This window comes from Ochotona curzoniae, unplaced genomic scaffold, assembly GCF_017591425.1.
Source record: "Ochotona curzoniae isolate NIBS_2020 unplaced genomic scaffold, NIBS_Ocur_1.0 contig_908, whole genome shotgun sequence".
NCBI lineage: Eukaryota > Metazoa > Chordata > Mammalia > Lagomorpha > Ochotonidae > Ochotona > Ochotona curzoniae.
In genome coordinates, this window is record NW_024466607.1 from 23,500,456 (window position 1) to 23,525,272 (window position 24,817).

A 24,817-nucleotide genomic window follows, 5' to 3' on the forward strand; every position below is an offset into this window, starting at 1 on the left:
CTATAGTGTATGAACCACCCCCAAGAAAAGCCTTTCATGAACCGGAACTGCTGTTCTGTAAAGGGCAGAGGCAAGCAGCTCCACTGACCTTATTCAATCTCCACTCTAACGGATTTTCTCCCTCCGCACTTAGGGAGTGTGGAGATGAGTCTGGTTCTACTGCTGCCTCAACACAGGTTTCACACGTATGCTTCCTAGATTATCAACACACTTACCATTTCAGCAACCTGGTTGCTTACTCCTAGGCAAAATACTCTCCATGTTAGCTGTATTTTCTCAAGCTCATCCATGTAACTGGCAAATATGGCCCAGAGAAAAAGCTTCTATAGATCGTGTGATCACTGAACAGAAAATGTTAACCAGTATGCAGATTTCTGTGCATGGAATCATCTAGGTGAACATTTTAATGTGATTCTTACCAATTTTTAATCCTGACACATTCTATTGAACAACCATTAAAGCAATTATCTTTGCTAAGTGGAAGTGTGTCATGGTTTACTTTTAAGGCATTAGCACATAAGTCTTAGGAATTTGAAATGAATTTTAAATCTTACAATCTCTTGATAATGACAGATTTCACAACAGATACAAATCTGAAATTCTAAGCCAGATGACTTTAGCTTCCCTTGGACTCATTTCACTTGGGGGCTAATTAAGCAGCTGGTCCCACAAAAACAGAACATGAAGATTCAATTTGAGTCTTACAGATGTTTCAGAAGTTGCCTGGTCATTGTTTTAAATTATGATCATTGTAACAGAATAGTGTCAAAGTCACTAATAGCAGAATGCCAAATGTAAACATTAAAGGACAAACAGAAAGGACAGTATAGACAGAAAACTGTAATCCTAGAAAGTGAGAAAAGTTTAGTCTCTAGAAAGAAATCATTTTCAACATATAAAGGACATGTAAAACACAGAGAAAGCAGTTGAAGAGTGCAACAAACTATGAAACAGAAATCAAAAGTCGTGGTCCAAGTCCTTACTCCCATGAACTAAGGTTACCACCAGTCTGAGCTCTCTCTTCATTTAAGTTGTTTGTTGCCTGAAATGAAGAAACTAAACAAAGGCACCAAAGCATGCACTGTGCTCATCAAGTAGTATTTGAAGTTACTTATTTAAAAACATGGTTGTAATGTAAGATGTGAAGAAGCTGCACATAGATAAACACATTTCCCATTACCACTGCACAGAAGTGGCAAAGACAGGAAATATTGCTTTGGTTTCCTCCTCGGGGTCATTTTGTTTTATTTTTCCAAAGTTCATTCTGAGGAAGATGCCATTTGGAACAAAGAAGAGTTCTGTTTTCAATTCATCAGGACATCTACATCTGTGCAAGGTATGGCAGGTTCCTCCCATTAGTCCCCCTTTTCTAAAAGAAAGCTGTCACGGATGCTACAGGCACTGTCAAGTCCAATCTTGCTGCTAAGATAGTGAAGTGTCTTCTGCACTTGCTGCCTCCTTAGTGCTCCTCTCAGATCTTTGCCTCCTCCCCTGGGGACTATATACAATTCCCTATGATGTGGAAGAGAATTGGCTGCTTGATGGCATGCCAGAAAATTCTAGGAGCCTCTGACATGGTCAGAGTCGAGTATTGTATGGAGGGCACCTAAAAACATAACCCCCTGCTTAAGATACAGCCACTTCCCAAGAAGCTAAAACTGGGTTTACAACATCCAATGAAGAAATGTATTTTATGTCTGTAGTAGCAATCTCTCAGATTACAAATTAAGTTCAGATCTTTACTCAATACTCTTATAAAGTTTTTTAGAATAAAGTCAGTGTAGGGTTTGTACTCAAGAGCTATTTGCAAATTTACAGCTATTTTGTCAGTCAATTAGTCTGAGAAAGAAAATGGGGACTAAGTAAATAAACTGGATCATTAATTTGTAATAAATATAAAGTATGCTAATTCTAAGTAGAAGATATATACAAATTATGCACATGTGCAACAAATAAGGAGTTTACAAAAGACTATTAGGAGAAAAAAATCATCTTAAGTTATTGTGTTATAGAAAATTCTATGTATATTCACTCAGGAGACTTTAGCAGTTTTGATACGTGTATGAAAATAGAGATAAACATTAACTGCCTACTGATGTTTTAGCAAATCTATTTTCATTGCAAATGAAAATTAGAATATATTTTGCATTATCTGAGTTAATTGTGTGACATTTCTTATGAATAATGATGTATTATTCCATTCATTACTTTTAATTATATTCCTTCTCAAGTGCAAGGTTGGCAGTACTGTGACCAGCCTCTTCCTGTTCTGAACAATCTGATGACACACACAGAAAGCAGGTCAAACAGATGCTCAGAGCATTATGAGTGGAGTTTAATAATTGCTGTGACCCCTGAAAACTCATGATAAAGCTACCTGTGAAAATAAACACAAACAGGAACAAGCTTTGCACATTACAGAACACCTATGTTAGCACTTACTATGGGAAATAGTTGAAGTGTTATTTTGACACATATAATTATCATTCTCCTTAAAGAGCACCAAAATCACCCCCACCCCCAACACGATGTCTAGAATTCTGCTAACAGGATTACTTTCCATATACATCAGCATATTGTACAGGTAGCCTTTTCTGCATCCAACTGTGTTTTTTTTAACCCTTATGCAATTTTGAGAAACGTACCTCCCGAAAGACCGCCTAAAGCAAAACTACATTAGGCCAGTTAATTCTAGCCCAATCAAGTTAGGATCTGAAGCTATGAAATAAGTTCTTTTAAAGACAAAAGGTCAAGATCAAGACGAGCCTGTCAAACCTAGGTAATCAAACTGAAACAATCAGGTAAGTGTCAAGTCACAGTGTGTTAATATATTCACCAAGGAACAGATAGCAGAAAGCAGCTGGTACCAATAAATAAGTAAATAAATAGATAAGTAAATAAATAAATATATGCTATGACTAAAAGTAGTATAAAGATTTGACTGTTTATAGTAGTTGTTTACATTTTGGTAGAAAAACGTGATCTTTTTCCGTTCTACTTCTTGAATTATTTAATGGAGAATGAAGCCTGTGATTTTCATGTAACTAAAGGCATGTTATTGCAAAAACTAAGGAGCAGGGTAGAAGTAAAGAAAGGAAGGGGGAGGTAGGGTGGAATATATGGTTGTGCACTTAAAATTGTATATATGAAATACAAGAAATTTTTTATGTACATAAATTAAAGAAAAATGCAGAAATACAAAAAGAGAAATAAAAGCCGAGTATAGCAAGAGTACCCTCAGACAAAGCAGTATGAAATTACTTCCACAAGTTCACAGAAAAACATAACTTGGAAATTTATTTTTGTCCAAAATCTTTAAATTATTGTTTTTAAATGTTACACATATTCCCAAGATTCTTTCATAAATGCATGCCTCATACATGTGCTTCTACATTAATTATACATTAAGTTACTTTTATTAGTAGGAGCCTAGGCTAAGGGAAAAAGATTTGCACATTCACTTCTAATTTCAAACCTTCCTGGTACACATATGAAATACTCATTTAATTTCACAAATGCCACTTTCCATGAAACCATCACTGCATGGAAAATAAAAGTGAAGATGACAGTCTTCTCTCTGGGAAAAAAAATTGAGAATTGGTAGTGGAAGAAGCTGACAAGACAGGGTTCTCTCTCTGCTTTGACACCCATGGAAGTTATTGCCTGCTGATCCTGCCTGCATGCAACCTCAGCATTTCTTGATACAAATGGGTGAATCGGCATTGGAGAGATCATTATTTGCTTTCTGAAATAGACTCCCTTAGATGATAAATCCAAATGGAGGACCATCACACAACATTTGGCAGGTTAGATACCGAAAAAAAGATGTTGGTCAACTCAGATGATGACCAAAGCACCGAATCCCTTCACTTGCCCCAGCTAATCAATGTTATGAAAAGCTACTTCTAACTGCTCCCAGTGTATTCATGAGCAAAAGGTAGGTGACATGCGTATGACAACTTTCCTCTTAGAATCAGGAAAAAGAAAGCTCTAACTCCATCACTGCCACACATCCATCTTTGAACACAAGCACCTGCTAAATAAACTCAAGGTTAAAATACATGAGCAGAAAAATATTAACTTGCTCTAAGATAATAGACAGCACAGCATCTGTGGACTTCTCTCAGAGCATTCAAGTGGGTGACACATCACAAAGACACGTGGAGCTAATACAAGACATGTGCTTTGGGCAATTTTGAAAGCAACAAAATCTACCTTCTGCAATAAAAATACTAAAATAGTGCTTGTGCTCATTTTCTTTATACAGGAAGGTTTAAAAAGGAACACTGTAGAGAAATGAAAGATCATCAGATCTCTAATAACTGCAGTTTCCTGACAATTAAAGAAATTCACAAGATTGCAACCCACTCAGGAAATGACAAACATTTCTGATTTTTACCCAAGGAGTAAAAGGGCATTTTTATCTTTAGCATCTATTTCATAAGATCATTCTCAGGCAGTGAGCCTTTATATATATATATATATACATATATATATTTTTTCACTTATTTAGAAGTACTGAACAAGAAAGTGATCAGAATAAAAACAAAGTAACAACACTCTCTCATTACGGAAGGTTATGTTTTGTATTAAGAGGCATTTGGCAAAGCTCTTGTTTCGGTCTGTTGTTGCTGCAACTTACACCTCAGTTCTCTTTGTCCCTAATTTTGTCTGTAACCTATCAGCAGAAATCTCCTTTAACTTACCTACTCTAATGCATTGCAAATACATTTTGTGAAGCTGCCTTCCATGTATCATCCAAACATTGTCCCTGATAACATTCTGTGTACTGTGTGTCTGCTTGAAAAAATCTTTCGTTAAAACCAGCAATCCAATGAACTGTTGACAAATTATTTGTTTAATACAGTTTGGCCAGCAAGTAAAGTTTGTCTCTGTCATTACATACCACATACAATCTGTTCAGGAATGTTACCATGCCCCTTATGTTAGAGCTCCTTATGCCATCTGAACAGCAATTCAAAGATCAATAAGCTGTCTGTTGAAAACAACAGGACATAACAAATGAATAATTTTATTTACAATAAAAGCCCCAGTTCCCAAATGGATTCCACTAATGTTCAAAATCATTTTTCATGCCCCACTCAGGATGAGAGGTAGACACAGTACAATGCAAGAAGAGAGGGATGAGAAGTCTTTGCCATAATGGTTCAAATTGATTGAAGCTGTGCACAATAGCTGGGCAGGAATGAGGCCCATGAATTAAAGACTTGTGGCAGAAATTGAAAATGTGCTCTCTGAAACGAACCTTTTCCCTAACCAAAGCCTGAAACACAGTTTCCAGGAACACGAAATTAATGGATTAAAGACATTCAGACACAATCTTCTCAAGTGTGGTGCTGCAGAGGCCAAAGCCATTCAGTGAGCGTTAAACACCATTGGCAAAGAGAAGTGTTTTTGTTTAGGTGAGCAAGAGGAGGGCCCGAAGAGCCTCCTTTGAGGATGAAGCAAGCAGTCAGGCTTCCAAAGCCTCACTTCAGCCCTTGATCTGACAGATCTGTTCCCCATGAAAGCTCTGAGAAAATCCGTGAGCCAAGCTGTAAGAAGAAAGGGCTCAACCCCGGAAGGGAAAAGTGAGAGAGGACACAGGTTCCAAGATAACATTTACAAATCTTTCCTGAATGGAATCCTTCCCCTAAGGCTGGCTGAAAACTGCCTTTTAGAAAAAAATGAATCAAAAAACACAGCATAAAACGTTCCATTTTACATCAAGAAGCCAATCCACGATTCTGAAAACACACGTTTCCATTGACAAACTAATATGCCGAAAGAAATAGAATCCCTTCCATCTGCTGCCAAATTATTTCACTGCTTTCAAGTTTAACTCACTACCCTCAAAACATATACTGCTTTCAAGTTTAACTTACCACCCTCAAAACATACCCTTATCAAAAGAATTGAAACTGATGAAACACAAAAGCAAAGTTGGAGGAAAACAAAAAAGTCCTTGGACATTACAATAAAACATGTAGAGGAAAACAGTGACAAGACTGGGCTGTGAGTGTAGGAATACAGTGAATAAAGTGTTTCAGCACACTCTAATCGCTCCCATTCTGTTACTCCAAACAGCCCCTATACACCTGATGTTTAGTTCCACTTTACTTTCAGGCCAGATAGTAGGTTTGCAGGCTACAGAAAATGCAGTTGCAAGAACTGTTCCTGCAGGTAACAAGGTATGGCTCAGGGTGGAGCAAGCCCAACACAACTGAAATGTACCTCATTTTGACATTAGACAGACAAGGAGCAGTGTTGAACATGGGTGCCCGGGACACTGTGAGGTCACCAGCCAAATGCTCTATGCAGGTGCAGGGGAAGAAGAACCAAGTGAGACAGCAAGCGGGCAGGCAATGCTTTTTCTAGAAGGGTAGGACGCATATCAAAGCAAATGAACAGAAATAAAAATGAAGCGGATCACCTGAAGGGGAAGGGAGTCGAAAGATGAGGAGGAAGCACAGCACCTATGTGATGGATGGCTGGAATAAAAAAAAAGAGGACACGGAAACCAGATGAGAAAATTCTTCACAAAGTAGGCTGTAGAGTTTGGACTTTATCCTCAAAAATTAGATTCATTAGTACCCTGTTAGCAGTAGATCAGAAGAGTGATAATGATCCAAGCCACAGTAGAGAATAAGGCCCAAGCTGAGCTGGTGCAGCTCAAATGCAGGGAGGGCGCAAAAATGCTAGCTGACCCACTACAAAGGGCTGGATGAGGGCAGGCAGGCTAGAATGCTGGGTGAAGATAAAAGCGCACTGCAGATATCTCACTGTTTATTTTATGAAATGTTAGTGGGCAGAACTATCTGCAGCTTGAATTCCCAAACCCCGGGTCGGAAGACTACAGCTTTGTGTAGGCAAATGAATAGCTTATTAAGCTGCATCTCACAGTTGTAAGCTAACAGTTTATAAAGCTAACAGAGTTTACAAAGGCAAAGTAAAATAAAAAGTTATGCAATCAGCACATTTAAAAAAAAAAGATCATATGAATACATTATCGACTAGTCCTAGATGATTTTAAACCCTGGAAACGTGAGTTAGCCTTACAGAGCATATCAATTATATAAAACTCTGTGCCTCTCATTGTTCTTGTCCTCAGGAGGAGCCAGGGCCTTTGTGCTACCTTCCAAACAAACAGAGGTTTGTGCATTTCAGATGTGATAACTGGTCAGGCTCATTTCCAATGTAAAAATTCTCCAAATGTTTGGAGAAAACATTTTCCACTCAAATTCTCACTATTCACAACAGGTATCTTCCTAGACGCAGACATCCCCACTTATCTCAAGGTCAAACCTCTGTATGCCCTAGGTTTTACACATCACACATGCAGAGATGGTGTAAAGACATCAAAACAATGAACAAAAAATTAAAATTGGAAAGCAGAGTTCATTCCGTTCTCAACCATGTCAAAAAGGGTACATTTCTTCAATATTCATTTCTCAGACCAAGGCATCAAAATAATTTTTGTTGTTGCTGTTGCTCTAAAATTGTCTTGCCAGTTTCCCTTAGATTTCCCCTAGAAGTCAATTAAAGGTATCACCTAGAGAAATATGGCATTCAAGCAATAATCATGATGGAATTTACACTTCACTTCAAATAGAGAAGCTACCAAGAAAAAGAGCACCACAAGCCTGCAGCCATGTAAATAGAAACAAAATTCTGTTATTCTGAAAACTTCGAGAACAAATTCAGTACAAAACAGAAATGCTTAATAATTTCTCCATTTAATTTTCCTAACTTACCCTTTTCAAACTCATTTTAAGCTTATAAACAAAAAGATGTGACTACTCTTAACATGAGTATTTAGATTAGCAAGTGTGTATTGCTTGAAAGTGTATAAAGTAACCAAAATTTAGCTATAATTAGTATTCAAGGAATTCAAGGTTCCATCATACCATCACTGTTATCTGCTGTAGCAATGTCTTCCTGGATATTTTTTTTCTTCAACATACAGTAGTTACGTGGCTAGGAAGGAAGATTACTCATACAAGCCTCTTAGTGACTCTGAATTTCTCAATATGCTAAGAAACGTGGTACAAAGCAAAAGCACACTTCAGTGTGGGAAAATAATTATAATGTAAAATCTTATTCTTGCTGTCCTCTACATAGAAAATTAAGGTTAAAAAAAACTCTGAAGAATCAATCCAAAATGTATGTACACACCATCAGGCTGAACATTACACAAGTTTGTGCTACAAGTTCTTACTTACGTCTGGGCAGATTCTGTAACTCCACAGTCAGATAGAAGCAAACAAGTTCACCACCAATGGCACTGGACCAGAATCCAAAAGCTAGGATATTCCCCCCAGAAAACAACAATTTCGATCCAAATAAGAAAAAAAATCAAGCTATGTAAATATGCTGACATATTTGAATTAAAACCATCTAACTAAAGCAATAGCTGAGACAAACATAAATGTTCATATCATACTTCCTTCCACATCACAGAGGTGTCATCTGAGTTCTAACCTCCCATTAAACTACATGATGGACAAACTGCAAACAGCATGCCTGTGGTATCTGTGGAGACCATTTTGGAAGCCCCCATTTATTCACACAGCTACAACAGTAAAAAAGTTCAAGCGAAAATTCACCTCCAAACCCATGGTTGCTAAGCAACCCTTCAGAAGTTCTGCAACATTGATCAAGCATATTACTGGTGCCACCAACTGGATTCAGAATAAATTTGAGTATCACTTTACCTGCTTTCTCCAGAGGAGGAAAGAGAGCTGGACTCCTGGCTTACCTTTGTGGACACACGTGAGGTCAACCCTGAATTCATCTGGTAGATTCAATTTTTCTTCTTTTAATGAAAAGGATACGTCCCGGTACCACAGGTTTTCTGTTCACAAGAGCGAAGGACAGTTCTGTTTTGAGAAACACCACGGAGGGCTTGATGAGATGCTGTCCAAATCGGAATGACATTTCCTCAGAATTGAAAATCTGAAAGGAAAGCAGAGTTTTAGGAAATGAATATTTATAAAACTCAAATAAGAAACTCAGTTGACAGGTGAGCCTGTATCCTCATGAGAAGGCCTTCAGTTAGGGCACTCCCATGCTAGAACATACAGCCTGTGTTCAAGTTCTGGCTTCCCCAGAAGGTTCGCCACAGAAGCAAGCAAGTGATTCTTCAAGTAACATGGTCCCTGGCTCCCACATGGGAGACCCAGTCTAAATTTTGGGCTTCAGACTTTCATATTGCCTAGTTATTATAGGCATCTTAAGAGGACTCTTATAATGGTTTTAAATTTCCCTTATGTATTTTATGCGTTCTAAGATTTATTCCTAGATGGCTTTTAGTTTATGCCAATACTATAAGTGGTATCTTATTATCATCATAGTTTATAATTGGTTACTGTTGGTACAGAGGAGCGCTACTGATTTTTGTAGGTTGCTCTTCCAGCTGGCAACCGAGCCAAACTCCTGGACAGCTAATAGTTTCTGTCGTTCCTTTTTTATGTGTATAAACGAGTTCACTTGAAAATCACTACAGTTACCTCCCATTTCAACTCTTCTCCTTTTGTTTTGTTGTTTTTCTTAAAGCATTGGCCAGGTGGCTGGCAACGTATTTTAGAAACAGAAGTAACACAAGCATCCTTTTCTTGCTTCTAACCTTAATTTAAAAAAATTCCATTTGTTCCATTTATGAGCAGTGGCCCCTAACAAGTTTTACCAGAAAGCTTTTATCAAGCTAAAACAAACAAATAATGTTTTTAGAAATAATCCTTTTTACCCAGAATTGCTAAAGGAGTCCATTTTCTCTGAGGAAATGTTTTAAGCTATTTTTGTTCCTTACATTCTGTTTCACAGTTTTTAAAATTTATGTATTTTAGCTAAAAGAGAACAAAGAACTTCCAACCACTGATTGCTTAACTCCACAAATCCAAAAGCCTTAGCAGAAACCAAGAGCCTGGGAGTCCTTCTAGATCTCACTCACCAGTAGCAGAGACCCAAGCTTTCAGTTTGTTGCCATCCAGGTTGCACATGAACATGAAACTGACAAGAAGTGGTGGTAAGACTCTATCCCAAGCACTCACAATGAGATGAAGTCATCCCAAAACACAGCTACAATGCCACAATACCTGCCCCTAGATTCCACCTTTAAAACAAATTTAAGTGTATTAAGTGCATCTTATTTTTTAAAGATTTATTTTTATGGGAAAGGCAGATTTACAGAGAGAGACAGATTTTCCATCCACTGGTTCCCTCCCCCACGTGACTGCAACGACCAGAGCTGAACTAATCCAAAACCAGGAGCCAAGAGATTCTTCTGGGTCTCTCATGGAAGTGCAGGGTCCTAAGGCTTTGCGCCATCCTCAACTTCTTTTCCAAACCACAAGCAGGGAACTTGATAGGAAGTGGAGCAGCCAGCACATGAACCAAGGGCCATATGGGATTCAGGTGCTTCCAAGGTGAGGATTTAGCCACTGAGCCATTGTGCCAGGCCTGTATTAAGAGTTTTTTCTTTTTTTTTTAAATATGAATGATACAACAGTTTGTTCCTTGTGTTAAATCCTAGGTTATTAAACACTGAACGGTTCTCCTACTTTTATAATTAATTCAACTAAGTCATAAGGCATTATTTTAATATACTTCTAGATTTTGAATTCATACTGTTCATCAAAGTTATAGACGGAGCAGGCTATTTTTACCCAAACTTATTTGAAAGGATGATTCCCTAAGCAAGCATTTTCTGTTCTTTTAGAGCTTTTGATGTTTTTTTCATTTCCATTTTACTTGAAAGCCATGATATAAAGACGTAAATATTTTCTATCCGCTTTTTTACACACCCAAAAAGCATGGCAGAACGAGAGGTAGGTTTCAGACAGACAGAAACCCAAAATGCAATTTGTTTTGTCTCCCCCTTTTGGTGGAAGAATACTCAAGCATCTAAGTTATCAAGTCATCCATGGGAACTACCGGCAGGAAGCTGGATGAGAAACAGCTGGCAAGACTAAAACCAGGAATTGTGATGTAGGATATAGGTGCCCCAATTGGCAATACATTGCTGAGTCATATGAACACCCCCAACTTCAGAAAATATAACTAATCCAAACTATGTCTACCTCCTGAGAGCTTGTTTGGAGGTTCTAGCAGGGGAGCGCAGCTATGTATACCCTTGACCGAAGACCAGTCCTCCTCTAGTGGGGATGGTTGTTTTCACCTGAGCGCGCAGTTTCAGGAGGGACGCACATGGAGTGGTGAGGGAGGAAGGGGACACCCGCCCAGCCAGCCAGATCAGCCGAATCAACCCTGGCGATCAATGGGGTGACAGATGTCACAGCCAGATCACCCTCACATCCATATGTCTACCTCGTAAAAAGTCAGTTGTGCTAATCATTACAAGGCATTTAATGTTTGATTTTTATTCCCTCTCTATATATGTTTTACATATTTCCCTTCACACATTCAATTAACTGGTAAAAATCTAGCATGATATTTCTAGTAGATAAAATAAATAAGACATAATTATTAGGAAATCTATCTGAAATGTACCTATCTGAAATGTGCTTTTCACAATACACATGGATATGCATTTTTTTCATCATGTGCTATTCATGATTTTATTAGGTCTATGAAGATTCTCAAATAATCCATTTGGGCTTTTGTTAGTAAATCTTTACTTCATATTGGTCTCCTACACATGGATTTCCTTGGGTATTTTCCCTCTTAATTCTCCAGATTCCTGAGCTGCTTTTCCAGTTATATGAATCAAACACTGAGTTATGGGTTTCAGATTTTGTGTGTTTTTCTCTCAAGGAAAAAAAGCTACATATTGCCTTTAGAGTATTCCATTAGCTATATCTCTTACCTACTGTGCTTTTATTATCTCAGCTCCAAAATTTTGCTATTCTTGTTATTTCCTATTTAACCTGAGGGTTATTTCATAGTGTGTCTTTTCATTTCCAGAACATATGCTATGTTCTTTTGTTAATCTGCTTCAATTTTAAACCACTAGAGGTCAAGAAAAGAAATCTCTATGGTGTTGACTTACTATAATTTGAAGACTTTTCCTTACCCATCAAAAGAAAATATGTGTCCAAAGGACACTCCTTCCAAAATTTAGTAAATTCCATACAGCTGATATGAATTAATCATTATCCAAATCTATTGCCATTTTGTTTCATTGCTTCATCAGTTTGAGAGGACTTTGTTAAATTCCTAATGACAATCTGTAAACCAGTATGAAATTTATGACTACTATGTATATAGTCGCTCTTACTTTTTTCCTTTTAATGTTACAAGTCTAACTTTTCTGATAGCCTCTTTTTCAAACTGTATGATTGCTTATTTTCTGTATGGCCTTTGAAATGCCTTTGAACTAAATAATATATTATAGCATTTTATTTCCAGCCATTGGAAAATGTACTGGTAATTTTAATCCGTACATATTTATGTCACATTTATGTCAGTTGGTCTTTAAGTTTATTTTCGTCATCTTATTTTTATAATTATTAGTTTTGATTTCATTCCTTCCTATTTTCTACAGTTGGGTCAGACTTATTTATTTAAGAGTATGAAATTATGCACTCTGTATTTATTTAGATAGGGCTTTTCTTACCTTTTTTTAATTTTTAAGTTTTATTGGAAAGGCAGATATAAAAAGAGGAGGAGACAGAGGGGAAGATCTTCCATTGATTGATTCATTCCCCAAGTGGCTGCAACGGCCAAAGCTGAACTAATCCGAAGCCAGGAGCCCAGAGTCTCTTCCAGGTCTCCCACGTGGGTGCAGGATCCTAAGGCTTTGGGCCATCCTCAACTGCTTTCCCAGGCCACAAGCAGGGAGCTTGATAGGAAGCGGGAGTCTAGCCCATGAACCAGCACCCATATGGGATCCTGGCATTTGCAAAGTAAGGACTTCAGCCGGTAGGCTATTGTGCCAGACCCAGGGCTTTTCTTATCTTATTCTTACCTATACTAAGGTTCTATATCCCCATATTTTCTAGACATGAATTCTTTCTGTATCCTTAGTTCATTTTTACCACTTCTGATCTCTTTCAGATATTGTATACCATCTTCCTCATGTTCTACCTTCTATGATATTGAAATACTGAATTAGAATTTCAAATGTATAATTAACTTTAACCCCATACTACTTCTGTAGGGGATCACATTTTTCTCCCACCCATATCTGTAGACAACTGTCTTATAAGAGACAGCCAAACATCACTGCCTCCTTTAAATTTTACCTTTTCTCATTTTCTTTGAAGCTCAACTCAGTATTTCTATGAGGATACTTCAAAAAGTTCATGAAAAATGGAATTCATTATAAGTTAAATCTAAGTTCAAAAAAAGTTTAAGGCCATGAACAATCTCCCCATAACATGCATTTCTCTAAATTGTAAAAGATTTTGCACTTTATAAAACACTGTCATTTTTAGTGGATAATTTGCTGAATCTCTGTCCTATAATGCTGCTAGAAATGGACGCTGTTAGCACTCATTGTACCAAAAATTTTTCTCTACTTGCGTTCAGTTCTTATATTTCTTCTTCCTGAATTCTTGCAGTTAGAATAAATCCTTTGAAATGATCACAAGAGGATCTCTACACAGCAAGCTTAGGTTTTTGTACATGATATCTATATTTTACCCTCCCATTTCAACATGTGTAGAGAAATCATACTTGAGGCTCTAAGCTCACCTGTTTCAACACTCGTCAACTCTTGTGCCCTTCACCAATTTGCACTGATTTGATTGTGATTCAACATCCAGTGCCATTTAGATTCCTGTTCACTACAAAATTTCTCTTTTTTTTTATTTCAAAATTCTTAGTTTTCTTAGGGGCTAGAAGTGTAGCACTATAAACTCGTTTCCTAGGGCTTTTCTAACAGGTAACAACCAAGTGGGTGTCATATTCCCTGTGAAGGCTCTAGCCAAGATACGTTCTTTACTTTTTATAGCTTCCAATAGTTTCCCCAAACCACTGACAAAGCCTTTCTGGTAAAGACATTTGTATTAACTCCATTCACATCTTCCCATGGACTTCCCACTGCGTTCTTTCTTAGGAGCACACAAGTCCATGGATATAGGCATCAACTGAAAAATTATAACCTCGTGTTAATTATATCTACAAAGAACCTCCCCCAGTCAAAAGCACTTTCCAGAGTTCAATTTGGAGCTATTCCTCTACCCTTCACTACTGACTACCTTTTTAATTCTACCTATTTGTTTTTAGTCTCTAAACCTAGTCCATGTGAGGTCTTTACATTCTTAATATTCTTGTGTTAATTTATTCCTCTGTCATTCACTGATACTGATATTGCTATTTACTCTTCTTAAAGCTTTCCTCAGTCTTCTCCCTTGTTTATTCATGTTCAATGGCCTGTGGGAAACAGCCTCAAAACAAAATTCTTCTGTTCATTACAGTACTCCCCACCGTTATAGTTTGGGCTTACTTACTTCCATTTTTATCTCCCCTTCAGCTACCCTGCTTTTCATTTCTCTCCCTTCCACATACTCCTCTTACCGGTTATATAATAAGCTCAGTTATTTCCACAATATTTATCAATAATCTAGTCTGCCAACAATTTACAACACCGGTTGCTTTTTCACCTCCTCACTGTATCTTCTGCATTTTTTGTCCTTACAATGAAAAACTACACTCGGTTGGGAGCAAGCAAGAAAAGGTAGAGATCAGAGATCAGAGCACCACCATTATTCTCAATTCTGCCACTCCTTCCTGGTTTGTCACAATTCATTGATCCTTCCACCCTCAAATATCACATCTGAATGTAGTAAATTATACAATAACAGTTGATTTCGATGATCCAGATTGTAAGATACTCCCAAACACTAATTTTTTTCTTTCTCCACCCAAATCCAAGATCACCTCTTTTTTTCTTAAGCTAAAACTATCCATTTGTGCTCCTAATAGATGTATTTCCTCAAGTTTTAATTTTAGTGGAGAAAAAACATACTCCATCAACTATAAAAAGGACAAAAGTATGAGAAACTGTGAGTCAATATGCTCTGATGGGAGTGTCAGGCTTCTCCAGGATCTGAAGCTGTCTGTAACACTATGATAAATACTAAATACTTTTCTCTCACGTGAAAATGGCAGAAAGCAATTTTACTTAACTTAAATAACTTGAAGCTAAAATAAAATTTCTCAATCTTTTCCACCTAACAATAAGGCTGGATTTATCAACATTCTGCTCAATTTTCAAGGGAAACACCTTCCCGGGGAACTATGTTTCTGGGAAAATATGGAGATGATGACTGCTGGACTACACAGAACTATATACTGGATTAGGATCCTCAGTTTAACAACTAGGACCAGAGACTTAAGTTAGCAGGTGTAAGACCACAGAAAAACCCAAAGTTCATGCTGAACTCCACAGACAGCAACTTGCCCCATCTCTCTTCATAAACAGAAGTACATATACAAATTCACACTAAGGTCTTACATTTTTAGCTAACTGCTAATAATTGTTTTTGTAAGGTACGAGAGATATATGACTTCTCAGCATTTAATTACTCTCCAGTTCCTGCATTTTTATGATAGGTAGCCTCTACGCCTCCCTCCTACAACCTATCTGAACAACATCTCTACCTCCTATATATAACCTATCTCGAACTCTATCTTATAATCCTCACCAGCTAGCAGCATTACATTATATTTAGAATATTGCCTTTAGAATTTAATAAATGGAAAGGAGGTGATGGAAAGGTCTCTACTATTCACATTTAATTTTGTGACTCAATGGATTTGATCAGTCATTTTCTGACAGGATTGGATAGCTACCTAACTGGTAGTACAACATGGTTCAATGGTCACAGAAGCAAATGCAGGTCCACAAATGTAAAATTTCCAAATCATTAACAACAGGAGTTGACAACCACTCACATCAGGGTAGATCAGGTGATTTTTTTTTCCGGTTTCCTTGCAAATGCTATGTTAATGTTGAACTAAAGTAAGTACCAAATGTTTCTAACCTTGGTCTAAGGAAAGAACAAAAAACTGGAAGTTTTGAGCAAAATAGAACTTAAGAAATCACTTAAACAGCCTTTTCATTTCAGAGATGTCAAGCCAGCCCCAGCAAGTCAACTGGCCAATTAAAATCTACTGAGTCTTATGGAGTCTCATGGCCCTTTGGAGAAGATATTCGTTGAAGGAGTTTTAGGACTTTATGACTTCAATGACTCCACAATTTGAGAAATGCTGAATAAGAGATGAATCTGTCACTATAAAAGATTTCTGGGTATCAAAGCCTCATGGTAGCCCCTCTTCACCAATCTACAGCTCAACAAGATACACAGTCAAGGTGCACACATACGAAATTTGTCACAAGCTCATCTCTATAGCACAAGCCCCAGCTTTGGGTTTATTAAAATCATCTTGGGAGTTTTCTACAACTAAGAGTTCTATACTTCATTACATCCTAACTCTGGATGTCTCTCCATCAATGAGATTAACACTGTTTTGCTGCGAGACAAACCTGAGTCCAAAATTCTCCTTCTTTTCCAGTAATTCTACTAACTTGAGCTAGCTCCTTAGCATCTTTGAGTCTATGAAATTGGTACAACAGTAAGTTCTTTGTCTAGAATACATTCAAAGCACATAAGTGTTACACGAGTTCTAGTTGTCATACTGGTTAGACTTTTATTGTTCTATCAAGAGCAATGATTCAATTTAGTTGAATTAATATTGGTATGTGCTTGGTACCGTGTTCATCACAAAGTATTTAGTGTTTACTTGAAATAAAAGAGAAAAATATCACATACAATCATGTGCCAAGGAGCAACATCCATGTCAAAGGACTACACTACAACAGCAATCATGCAAGATCATATTCAAGTTCAGAAATTCCTACTTCCTAGTCACATTGTGGCATCATAAAAGTACAATGCACAATTAATATGCTTGCAGGATGTAAATAAATCTGCTAAGCTTTCAGTTACATCTAGGTTTCAGTATGTACATTCTACGATGCTTGCACGATGACCAAATCATCTAATCACATTTCTTGGATCCCATCTTTATCTTTAGCACTGCATGAGTATATTTGACACTCAACTATCTTTACAGGGATTATTATCAACTTATTGGAGGTAGAGCATTTTTAGTTAAAAGGTAGCATCAGATAGTTAAATAATAGAGATGAGAGCTAATGCTTACTCAGTGCTTCCATTATTCAAAGCAATTTATGATACCTTACTTATCCTCCTGAGAACAGCATGAAGAAGGCACCTGGTTCATCAACATGTATGCATCTATTTGATCGTTTCTCACATCAATTTCTATATTTGAAAATTACTCCATATCAAAGGATATTAAACCTTCAAAACTACTGAAATGAACTGTTAAAGCTCCCTCAGGAAATGTGTCTCATAATTTATAATCAAGTAGTATATAGTGAAAGGGCAATTCCCCATAACCTAGTCAGCACTAGGCATTCATAATTCTTCAAGTCTCTAATAAAAAAACTTTATTATTAGGAATACAATGTGGGGGAAATGACTTCTTCAAAATGCTCAGCAAGAATAATATTCCATAAGAGCTAACATCTCCTAGCAACAAGGAAACATAAAAAATACTAGTCTTTGGACTAAAAATGAAAAATTTGTATTTCCTCTTAACCACAAAAACACTAAGGTTATTCGTTCAAGTCTGAGGGAGTTAAAATTTACTGTAAAAGTTAATCATTTCCTATAACCTGATGTACTCAGCCAATCAGCAGAAACATAGCGCACCTCTGAAATGCATGAAGGGTATCAGTGGAAGCATTCACTTCCTACATGACTACAGAATGGCAAGGCTGTTTTCTCAAATCATTTTTAAACTGAGGCCTTGATTGTTAACCAGGAATACAAATGAGCTTGAAAAGCCGCAGGCTAATGGTTCCCATGGGATAAGTGACCTGTCACGTGACTGCAGAACAAAGTACACTGAACTGGCTGCATTGTGAAACACTGTACTGATGACTGGGAAAACAAGTCACATAAATCAACAGCAGGATATATATATTTAAGTTTCTGTGATTTATAAGACATTCTAAACCTACAGGCATATGTCAAAAATCCCATAATAGCCAGTGTAGGAAAAACTCAGAAGACAATGACAAGACCAACAAAGAGAAAATGAACAGAAACTCCAGTTCTTTAGATTTAAGCAAAGTTGCACCTGTAGGACTTTTATGTAAAGAAACAAAGTGGTTTCTAACATGTATTGAGTCATCAATTCTATGGTGTCAGCAGGAAATTGTTCCATTGCTAAGACAACCCTGCATGTATCCCGGCTGTTTGGAAAGGGGAACCACAAAGTTATTTCAAAATGAGAACAGCTTTTTCAAGATCACTTCAGTTACCTCTCCTCCCCTCATCCTTGTCACATTTAGTTGTTTACTTCTTATGCATTTCTGCAGATTTTTGCAGATAACGATTTTATTCTCACTGGCTCCTTTGTCTTGAAAGGTGTTGAGGGCTCACCTACATTTAAAAGTTTTCTTGAATGACTGCTCATTAAGCTAATCTCCTATTTATTCACTCAACAAAAATTAATTACATCATTGCCCAATTCTAAGCACTATACTACAATACATTCTAGGTGAGGAAGAATGATAAAGCAGTCAACTTTAAGAAAATAAAGAGTAAGAGTGGGTTGTGGTTTACAAGTCAAAACATTGGCTAATTCAGTGCAAATGCACAGGAAATCTGTCATCCAAATAGAGAAGCAGATGATGAGCAACCCACTACACAGGATGATTCAGGGACAAAAAGTTCCCAGTGGGCTGGCATGGGTGGCAACATCCAACTTCATGAGCTGTAACTGGGGACAGACCAGGCCAAGCCAGGCTTTAGCACCCACTGGCGAATGTAGAGAGGTAAGGCAGGCCATACCAGACCTTGCCTCAACAACCACCACCACACACAAGATCTGGGGGGATGGGAAGGAGGGGTTACAAGCCAGTTAGAGGAACTGTGAAGATTCCCCTGCTGGGCCACTGTTCCTGTTGGTGGGTAGGAGAGATGAGACTGAGGGGTAGACCTGGCTCCAAGTGAACTGGGTTAGGGAGAGAACCAGGCTGTACTAACCAACTGTATCCACTGATGCAGGCATGAGCCTGGGTAAAGGCTGGTTGGTTGGGCCTTGCCGTAGTATCAGCGGGCAAGTGCTGGGACTGGGGGCAGGTCCTGTGGAGCTAGAAAGTGCAAGATCCGGGACCAGGAGTGGGACCAGTAGGGAAACTGTGGGCACTTCTCTGATGAGCTGCAACTTACACTGGTAAGCATGAGAACCAGGGCTGGGGGCAGGCCTGCCTAGATAGGTGGGGGCAGCCGCAGCCTTGAGTGTGGGCTTGACAATGAAGTCCGTTGGACTGAGTTCTGCTTCAATGCCCAGTGATGTATACGAGAGCTGACTGGAATGTGGGACAGACTGGACCAGTTTGCTGCACATGCTGCCAGGCAAAGGAACCAGGGCTGGACGTAGTAGGCCCAGTCAGAGTTATTGGGGATCATTCTGATTGGGCTGCAGCTCCTGTTGGTGTACGTGAATTGTGAGTGTGTAGTGAACAGGGTTGGGCTGAGTCATAGCACCTATTGGTTTGGGTGGGAGATAGATCTGGCCTAGCAACTGCCAACACCCAGCCTGTGTAGGCTAATGTGGGTCAAAGAAGGACGACCCTGTACAGGCAGGCACATGAAGAGTCAGGTCTGTGGGATTACCTTAGACAAGATTTGAGGATTTCCGAAACTGAACCACTGGACTTAGAACTTCAGCCATGGACAAAGTAGCAGGACCTATGGTCTGAATGTTGAGTGCCTGTGTCAAAAGTGGGCCTTCTCAGTGGCTAGGAGGGAGCAGCGGACAGCATACTCAGATGTAAATGGAGGGAAATGGGAGCACATTCGTGTCTGCAGAGGACATCTAGTATCATAATAGAGGAGGGAAAGCAAAACAAAGTGGTTAATTACCCCAGTCAAGCATTTGAAAAGCAAATATTTTGCTGAATGGAAACTCTGGGAGTGGACTGCATGCACAAAATGAATATTGGAAAGATTTACTCATCATCAGATCAATAAGATCAACAGCATTTTCAAACTATCAAAATCACTTAAGTGGAAAACTTGGAACATGCTCCACATGGGGGAGCCTGGGATGACACTGGGCGGCCAATGCCCCTCTCTGGGTACTGAGGTGGTTAAGACTGTGTGCATCTTCTCGCTTAATCTCTCTCCCTCTCCAGATGCAAATGCAAAAAAAAAGAAAAAAGGAAAAGTTGGAAACTATGATCTAATCCACTTTCCACTAGTCCTTGACCCTTCTCACCCTAGGCAACTATGTAAACATCAGAAAACACACACACACACACACACACACACACACACACACACACACACACACACACAGCAAAAACAAGGGCAAGCACAAGGAACAGAATGGTGTGCTCAGGCAGAAGGAAAGAAGATGAGTTTAAAAAGTGTCTGGGACAAGACATCCAAAGCCTTGTGCAATGTTTCACGTAATGGATGATGACAGCGACTAACAGATTTAAAACGGAATTACAATCAAAGATCTTTACTATCACCCAATGAAACTTCTCAGGACCATATACATAGTATCTAGCATTTCCAGATATTTCTGGTAAGATTAATTAAAATACAATGCACATACCATAAAACTCACTCTGTTATACAACTCTGTGATAGTTAATAGATGCACAAGCCGTGCAGTCATCACATCTAACATTTTCATCATCCTCAAGAAGATGCTGACATTCCACATTGCTACATCCTCCACAAACTTCGGCAAGTATTTCACCTGCACTCTGTACAGTTTTGATTATTCTGGATGCTTTTTAAAAATGCAATTACAGGGCCCTGTGCGGTGGCGCAGTGGTTAAGGTCCTCACCTTGCACGCCCAGGATCCCATATGGGCACTGGTTCTAATCCCGGCAGCCCCTCTTCCCATCCAGCTCCCTGCCTGTGGCCTGGGAAAGCAGCTGAGGACGGCCCAAAGCTTTGGGACCCTGCACCCGCGTGGGAGACCCGGAAGAGGCTCCTGGCTTCGGATTGGCATAGCATTGGCCGTTGCGCTCACTTGGGGAGTGAATCATCGGAAAGAAGATCTTCCTCTCTGTCTCTCCTCTCTGTGTATCCGCCTTTCCAATAAAAAAAAATAATAATAAAAATCTTTTAAAAAAATGCAATTACATGTACTCTTTTTTTTTTAAAAGATTTACTTATTTTTATTGGAAAGTTAGATATACAGAGAGGAAGAGAGACTGAAAGACCTTCCATCTGCTGGTTCACTCCCCAGTGGCCACAATAGCCAGAATTGAGCCAAGCTAAAGCCAGGAGCTTCTTCCAACTCTCCCACATAGATGCAGGGTTCCAAGGCTTTGGGCTGTCCTTTGCTGTTTCCCAGGTCACAAGCAGGGAGCTGGATGAGTAGTAGAGTTGCCAGGATATGAATCAGCACCCACTTGGGAATCTGGTGGATGCAAACCAATGATTTAACCACTAGGCTTTTGTGCAGGGCCCACATGTCATCTTTTGTGTCTGACTTCTTTCTCTCAACATAATGTGTTTAAGGTTCATCTACACTGTAGTACGTATCCACACTTCATTCCTTTTCAGGGCTGAATATCCATCCAGCTATCTTTCTACACACACACACACACACACACACACACACACACACACACACACACACGTTTTTGAAATCCCTTTACTCACACATGGACATTAATTTCTAGTCCTTTTGATACTATGACTAGTGTAATGTTTGGTCAGGACAAGCTTTTATGTAGATTTTTTTTCAGTTATTTTAAGTAAATACCTATGAGAACTGCTGCATCATATGGAAACACTGTTTAACTATCTGAGAAAATGCCTAACTGCTTTTCTTACCAGCCGTACCATTTTACATGACCAATTTCAGGAAGTCCAAGTTTCTATTTCTCCAGATCCTTGCCCATAAGCTGCTATCAGATTTTTAATTTTCAGACATTTTTGTTTATTTTAGAGCCCTAGAAATAAAGAGCTCCAACTGCTTTACTCCTCAAATGCCCACAGTAGCCAGTACTGAATCAGGACTAGCCATCAATGTTACTGCTATGATAGTTACCGGAAGGAACTTGGAGCCAAGAATCAAACCCAGAAACTTCCATGCCATCATCCCAAGTACTAAACCTAACAATCTATTCCTATTCCTGGGACTTGGAATTATCTGGATAAGTCCTGGGTATCAGGACCACTTTTGGTCTTAGAAATTTCCACAGTAACTGTCAAGTGCAGTTAAGGTCCAGAACCCCTTACTCCACCTCCCAATGCTTCATAAACACCCTCTGCTCCTCAGAGTTCCTTAGCTCTGTTACTTCCATGCCATTCCCCTCTTCTCCAGTAATACCTACTACTTTCCAGGGGAACAAGACAAACAAGGATTCGGAAGAGTTTCATTTACCTTCAAAGTATAGGTAATAAAGTTATATTTAAATTAGTTATTTCTCAAGAGGAAATGAGAAAATTCATGATTAGTTCTCAAAATAGACTGAGTTCAGTCTACTGTTTCGTATGCATACTTTCTTCTACCATAGCCATACACTGGATAAACCACTAGGGGTGTTGAAAAAGTTCTTGGAAATCTGTGTGTCATCTTTTAATTCCATATTCTACAAAGTTTCTGAAGCTCCCTCATATTTGAAGGGACTGCTTTCAACTACCCTTGTATAAAGTGAATCACCAATCCACTGCTCTTATTTATTAGAGATCTTTGTAATTATAAAGACAAGCTCCCAAAGTCCATCTAGTGTAAAAAGGTTGCAGGTTGTTTAATAGACAATCTTTGTGTTTTATACATTATCTTGACTTTGCATCTTCAACTCACATGAGAAAGAATGCATAAAACTTCCTATCACATTTGTTTCTGAAAAAGAAGTTTCCTGATAACCCAAATAAAATACCAGTCTGGAGACCTAGAATCCTTAAAAACAAAACAAAACGTCAACATTTTGTCTTTGCAGATCTCTCAGAGAAAGAGACTTGTATAAGAAGCAAACAGATGCCTAGAACACAGTCAGAGCTTACTTTACAATACAATGGTGGTCGAGACTCATCTTCAGAGTGAGAATACCCCACAACATGTCTTTACACCAACTCAAAGCAGAGGAGAGGCTGGCACTGTGGTTCACTAGCAAAACCATTGCCAATCACTTTGGTATTCCAAATGGATAGCAGTTCATGTCCCAGCGAGTTCTCTCTGGATCCAGGTTCCTGCTAATACCCTAATAAAAGCACTGGAAGAGGGCCCACGTATTTGAGCTCCTGCCACCCACATAGGAGACCTCGTAGAAGCTTCTGGCTTTGGGCTGACTCAGCTCTGGCCACTGTGGTCCACTAATAAGTGAATTGGAGGAGGAAAGCTCTACTTCTCTCCCACTCTTTCAAATAAACACATTTCAAAATAAAAACATGTTACTCACAAAAACAGTACAGAAAAAACAATAAAGAAAACCACTTTACTGTTGTTATGATTCCAAAGCAAATAAGTTTTCTGCTGCATCCCACTCACACTCTTGACAGGATCCTAACAGCTTCACAGATATAAGAACTAGATGGTAAGTAACACTGCAGACATGTTGGGGCACCAGTCTGCGGGTATTTCCAAAAGCTTCTGTGCTCATCCCAACCAAGTCAATGCACCTTCCAGAAGCAGAAAGTGCATGCTGGCACCCCTTCATCAGCACACAAACCTCTTAGAGGTGAGACACAGTCTTACTTTTAAGCCTTCTGACATGTCTTTTAAAATTAAGAAATCAACTACATAAACTACCTTTTAAACAGTAATAGTGAACAAATTAAAGTTCCCAAAATAAATGGATGTGGGATAAGCAATGCTATATCCGGACAAAGAAAATAATTCCATCATTTCTTACTTGAGACATACCATTTTTGTATGATGAAGTAATGCGTTTTTGTTTTGGCTGAAACAGGAGAAAAGCTAAATATGGTATCAGTTATTTGTTACTTGCAACATACAGACTCCCTTCTACTTTAAATGTGCTACTATATTGAGTAATTTCTAATTGTACCATGTGACTATATGACTGATACATTTATTCCTTAATAGTGTTTAAGAAGTATCTGCTCATAAGTCAACATGTTTACAACTTTAGAAGAAAACCTTTCTTCAATCATAATTAACAGCATATAGAAAACCTACTTGAAGATCTGATTCCAAAGCATTCCAAAGCATTCCAAAGTGTCTCACCCATGAAGTCTTCAAACTTAGCTGCTAATGTACCCACATTTAATATCACCAAAAACACGAATGCAACATGAATTGGAAGGCAGGTCAGTGTTGACCCTTCTTCTACCACTATGGGTGGTAGGAACATCATCCAAGGTTCCATTCAGAGTCATTTTGCTTTATCATTGCCCTACAGATGCCTTTCTACCACCCTGCACCTCAACAACAGATACTCCCCAGAAGCTCTTGGAATGAGTTCTTTCTTCTTTTTTTCATTGTTTCCTCCTCTCAACATGACAGGCACACATCAGGGGATCTCCGCTTCTACCCATCTCATTACCTCTTCATTATAGTTGTCACCATTCAGAATTTCAGAACTCCTTAACTATTGGCTGTGTCTTCTGAGCAGTACTGAGACCCCGCTGCCTGCGGAGGGGCATCAGCAAACACCGATGAGCCTGTAAACCGAGATCTGCACATGGTTCCCATCACGTGGTTCAATTGTTCTGGCCAAGTGGGATGTTTCTTTCTTCTGTAGGAGAGCTGCCTTTTGTGGGGAAGCTATTATGCATTCACTTCAGGCTTATGATTCAAACTGACTCAAAACAGCTT

The 24,817-nt window shown here is 38.7% G+C and overlaps 1 protein-coding gene across 1 annotated transcript in view; it reads right to left on the bottom strand.

Moving 5' to 3' along the window:
* FHIT (fragile histidine triad diadenosine triphosphatase) overlaps positions 1-24,817 on the bottom strand; it is a 1,216,856-nt gene that overhangs the window by 669,437 nt on the left and 522,602 nt on the right. The window contains exon 4 of the mRNA XM_040994745.1: positions 8,835-8,955. Within this exon, the coding sequence (XP_040850679.1) occupies positions 8,835-8,937 (103 nt within the window). The 5' untranslated portion in view covers positions 8,938-8,955. The remainder of the gene's footprint in view (positions 1-8,834; positions 8,956-24,817) is intronic.